At 47.9% G+C, this 5050-nt stretch overlaps 1 protein-coding gene across 1 annotated transcript in view; it reads right to left on the bottom strand.

The window, feature by feature from the left end:
• Positions 1 to 642: 642 nt before the first annotated feature.
• LOC126987874 (glutamate receptor ionotropic, kainate 1-like) overlaps positions 643 to 5050 on the bottom strand; it is a 195578-nt gene continuing 191170 nt past the window's right edge. Inside the window, 1 exon segment of the mRNA XM_050845337.1 lies at positions 643 to 1470. Within this exon segment, the coding sequence (XP_050701294.1) occupies positions 1033 to 1470 (438 nt within the window). The 3' untranslated portion in view covers positions 643 to 1032.

Genomic DNA, 5050 nt, shown 5'->3' with positions numbered 1-5050 from the left:
ATTTGCATTCCTCTTATGTGAGTCTTATTTTGCTGTCTTCTCTTTTTTTTTTTTTTTCCTCCTCTACTTTTTTCCTTCTATTTTTTCCCCAGTCTATTTTCCTTTCCTTTCTTTTCCTGTTTGATTATTTTTTTTCCTCTTATTTGTATTCCTCTTATGCGAGTCTTATTTTGCTGTCTTCTCTTTTTTTCCTCCTCTACTTTTTTCTTTCTATTCTTTCAGTCTATTTTCATTTCCTTTCTTTTCCTGTTTGATTGTTTTTTTCCTCTTATGTGAGTTATTTTGCTGTCTTCTCTTTTTTTTCTCCTCTACTTTTTTCCTTCTATTTTTTCAGTATTTTAATTTCCTTTCTTTTCCTGTTTGATTGATTTATTTCCTCTTATTTGTATTCCTTATGTGAGTCTTATTTTGCTGTCTTCTCTTTTTCTTTTAATTTCCTGCTCCTTCTATTATTATTATTATTATTGCCAGTATTTCTCTCACACTCTCTTGATATAAGCCTTCGTTAATATCTTCCTTTTACTTACGCAAGCTAACCTATCAATCTCTTTGCCTCTCTTCTTCTCTCATCTTCCTAACCTACATCTCACTTCCTCTCTCATTTTCTCTTTTCCTTATCTTCCCAATCCGCATCTCTCTATCTTTCACTTCTTCCCTTAGCTTTCTAACCTGTATCTCTCTCTATGATTCTCTCTTTTCCTCATCCTCCTATCCCACATCTCCCTTCCTTTACCTTACACTCCTTCACTTCCTTCACTTTCCTCCCAGTACTTCTCTCAGTCATCCTCTCGGTTCTTTGTACACTCAAGGTCACTAAGACTCCCTCCACGGCGTCCTAGTGTTGAGGCAGCGCGCTTGTACTGTCTCAAGCAAAGGGAAGACTCTATCGGCGAGCGCCCTGAGACCTAGGCAGTGTTTTGAACGTGTGGGTGTGAGGGGGAAGGGTAGGGTGTGCAGGTGAAAGAAAGCAGCAGAGCAGAATCAGCAGCAGCAGCAGGTGTAGGGGAAAGCGGAGGTGGAGGGCGAGGCGCCTTATGAGCAGGAGAGAGGCGAGGGCGGCGGCGGCAGGGAGGAGAGGGAGGAGGTGGACACGAGGGGGAGGGGGATGGAGGGGCGCCTGGAGGTGTAGTTGACGGGCACGACGGGCGGGAAGGGGAAGGGGGGCGGCGGGGCTGGCGGGGGGGGCGTGAGGTCAGCCGGGAGGGAGTAGGTGTCGGAGGCGGCGGGGGCGGGGGTGGAGGCGTTGTCCGGGGGGGAGGGGCCGCCGGCTGGCTGGTGGGTGGCGCAGGTGCCCGGCGAGATGTAGAAGGCACTCACGCCGTTGGCCTGCGTCAGCGTGTTGGCGGCGGGCACGTAGGTGGTGCCCGGCGCGCAGCGCGAGCAGTTCCTTCTGAGTGCCGGCCGCTGGCGGGACCCGTGGCACCGCATGGCGAACCGCAGCTCCTCCGCCATCTCCGAGCACAGGGACTGCTGCGGGGGAGAACAGGCACTCAGTACTGGCCGCGCGGCGCCCGACACTGCCGCCTGGGGGAACACCCGTTAGTCTTCGGGCGGTCGGGGATTGGGAGGGGCGGCCGTCGACCAGTGGTCAGACCCGGGCACCGGGGCATCTGAGGGTTAGTCAGGGTGGCCGTGAAGCAGCGGGTAGACTCGGAGCATCTTAGGACTAGGTTATGGTGGCTGTTGACCCGGGACATCTGAGGCTAGGACCTGAAGACTGGCCTGGCGCGGCGAGTCATCCCAGCGCCAGGCGGGGAGTGTGTTAAGGCCGTGCACAGAATGGAAGAAAGTGTGTGTGTATATGAGTGTGTGTGGCTACTCGTGGCTCCCCAAGACGCCACAACCAGGCCACGATGCCGCGGGGCCAGGCACGCCACGCCACGCCATGCACTACAGCGGCACTGCATGCACGGCCACGCCAACACTCACCTGAGCTGCTTACCTGGCCTGCTTACAACCTCAGGACCATCACCGTGCACCGCTACCTGTCCACCAAACCCACCACACCAACCCACCCAACCACACCCAACGAAACATGTACCCCTCATCGCTAACACCTAATACTCACAGTTCCTGCTCCCAACATCCCTCCCAAACCACCACAACATCCCAGCCGAAACGAAACCACCACCACTGCCATCACCACCCGCCCAACATCACCACTACATCCCCGCTGCTATCACCACCCCACTCAGGCTCCATCCTCCACCTCAGCCACCTTCAACGCTACCCCAATCTGCCCTGCGCCGCAATGCTTAAACTGTTATGCTTAGGCAAGGAAGACGTTTAAATGTATGATCAGAAGGTTAAGAGAAAAGCAACAGGAGATAATGAGAGAGAAAGAGGAGGAGGAGGAGGAGGAGGATTAGAAGATGAAGAAAAAGAATTGATTTGTGTAAGTAAGGGGAAGGGGTGCGCTTGTGTGTGTGTGTGTGTGTGTGTGTGTGTGTGTGTGTGTGTGTGTGTGTGTGTGTTAACAGGAATAAGGGTGAGGGATGAGGTGGAAAGGAGAGGAGGAGGAGGAGGAGGTGAGGAGGAGGAGGAGGAGGTGAGGAGGAGGAGGAGGAGGAGGAGGAGAGAGAGAGAGAGAGAGAGAGAGAGAGAGAGAGAGAGAGAGAGAGAGAGAGAGAGAGAGAGAGAGAGAGAGAGTAAAAAAAAAACATTAGGAATAAAAGCTGTGAAAAAATTAGTGCAAGAAATGAATGGAGGGGAAAATGGAGACAAATAAGAGGAGGAGGAGGAGGAAGAGGAGGAGGAGGAAGAGGAGGAGGAGGAGGAGGAGGAAGAGGAGGAGGACTATCTGAGTGACTGAAAGACTGACTAATGACCTTGGCTTACAGATTTTTTCCTCCCTTTCCTCCCTCCATTTTTTCCTCCTTTCCTCCTCCCTCCCTTTATCTCCCTTTGTGTCGTTTGTAAATAGCACGAATTTCCTTCTCTTCCTCTCTTCCTCCTCCTCCTCCTCTCCCTCCTCTCCCTCCTCTCCCTCTCTTCTTTCTCTTTACAAAACTGACCTATTTTAAATGTGTGTGTGTGTGTGTGTGTGTGTGTGTGTGTGTGTGTGTGTGTGTGTGTGTGTGTGTGTGTGTGTGTGTCTCTCTCTCTCTCTCTCTCTCTCTCTCTCTCTCTCTCTCTCTCTCTCTCTCTCTCTCTCTCTCTCTCTCTCTCTCTCTCTCTCTTCCTTTTCTTCCTTCTCCTCTCCTCCTCCTCCTCCTCCATTTCTTCCTTTTCCCTTCGTCGTCCTGCTCCACATCCTCCTCCTCCTCCTCCTCCTTGCCCTCGTTCACTTGGTAATGACGAATTTCAAGCGTCATAAAGTCTGTCGTCCCGCTAATGGCTTTATTGTTATTCCCGAGATAACAGGACGCGCGGAGATTTACTTCCCTAAGGCGACTTTTTATGGGGCAGGGCGGGGTGAGGCAAAGTTAGGTTGAGTTGGGTGAGGGTAGGTTTGGTAAGGGCTGGTTTGGGTAGGCGAGGTAAGGCAAGGCTTGGGTAGTTTACGTTTGGTTAAGTGATGTTTGGTTTGGTTTGGGCTGGGTTGGGTTGAGAAGGATTGGTAAGGCTTAGTAAGGGTTGGTGTGGTTTGGTGAGGTTTGGTGAGGTTTGGTAAGGGTTGGTAAGGTTAGGTTGGGTTCGGTTTTGTAAGGTTTAGGAAGGGTAGGTGTGGTTTGGTAGGGCCTGATAAGGTTTTGAAAGGCTTAGTAAGGGTAGGTGTGGTTTGGTAAGTCTTGGTAGGGATAGGTTAGGTTATGTTAGGTTTGGTTCGGTTTGGTTTGGTTAGGTTTGATTTAACAGAGATAGATAGATAGATAGATAGATAGATAGATAGATAGATAGACAGGTAGGTGTGTAATTGCTGGTAAGGTTTTGTTCTGTTAGGTAAGGTTTGGTAAGGCTAGGTTAGGTTTGGTTCGGTTTGGTTAAGTTAGGTTTGTTAACAGAGATAGACAGACAGATAGATAGATAGATGTGTAATTGTTGGTAAGATTTGGTTCGGTTAGGTTAGGTTAGGTTAGGTTTGGTAAGGGTAGATTAGGTTTGATTCGGTTCGGTTTGGGTAGGTTAGGTTGAGAGATAGATAGATAGATAAATTGATAGATAGATAAGTAAATAAAGAGAAAGAGAGAACGGAGAGAGAAAGAGAAAACCTAGGCAGTGACCGTAAGAAAAATTATATTCTTCCTTCTCTTCATAAAAAAAACACCAAAAAACAAACATCGCTTTACCTTCTCCCTCCCTCCTCTTCCCTCTTCCCTCCTTCCTTTTAAATGTCTCTGGTGACCTTCCCAAAACGACCCAGGAACTAGGTCACAAAACTACTCGTATGGAACATGAAACCAACCTAGACGTGACCATGGAGTGACCTTCGTGGACTGAGTTGGCGCTATGTGTTATGTGGTATGTGGCTTTATTATGTGTTATGTGGGGTTATGTTGGAGGATGTGTGGGACCCCTTACAACCATAAACGTGAACTAGAGGAACATTTGTAACCTATGTCGGAGGAGGAGGAGGAGGAGGAGGAAGAAGAAGAAGAAGAAGGAGAAAGGAGGATATACGAAAAGAAATTGAAGAGGGAGAGGAGGAAGAGAAAGAGGAGGAGGAGGAGGAGGAGGAGGAGGAGGAGGAAGATAAGCAAGAAAAATAAATAAAGAAAAATGAAAATAAATGAGAATGTGATATGAAAGACTAGTAATAATAATGATAATAATAATAATAATAATAATAATAATAATAATAATAATAATAATAATAAAGAAGATGAAAAATAACAAACAGAACAAGATTAAGAAAGAACAGAACAAGTAAAAAAGGAAAGAAAAAAAAAAGAAAAGAAAAGAAAAAAGCAGATGAGACGAACATTACTTCCTTCTCTTCCATTCCTTTTTCTCTCTTTATTTCCTTTAACTCGATTTTTTATTCAATTTTATCACCATTTTTTCCTATTTTTCTTATTTCCCGCCCAACGACCCGAGTGAGGAAGGGAGGTGATTGGATGGTGGCGGTGGTGGTGGTGGTGGTGGTGATAGTGGTGGTTCATGAGGTCGT

This window comes from Eriocheir sinensis, chromosome 67 (assembly GCF_024679095.1).
Source record: "Eriocheir sinensis breed Jianghai 21 chromosome 67, ASM2467909v1, whole genome shotgun sequence".
Classification (NCBI taxonomy): Eukaryota; Metazoa; Arthropoda; class Malacostraca; order Decapoda; family Varunidae; genus Eriocheir; species Eriocheir sinensis.
This window is presented reverse-complemented; position numbering and strand designations above follow the sequence as displayed.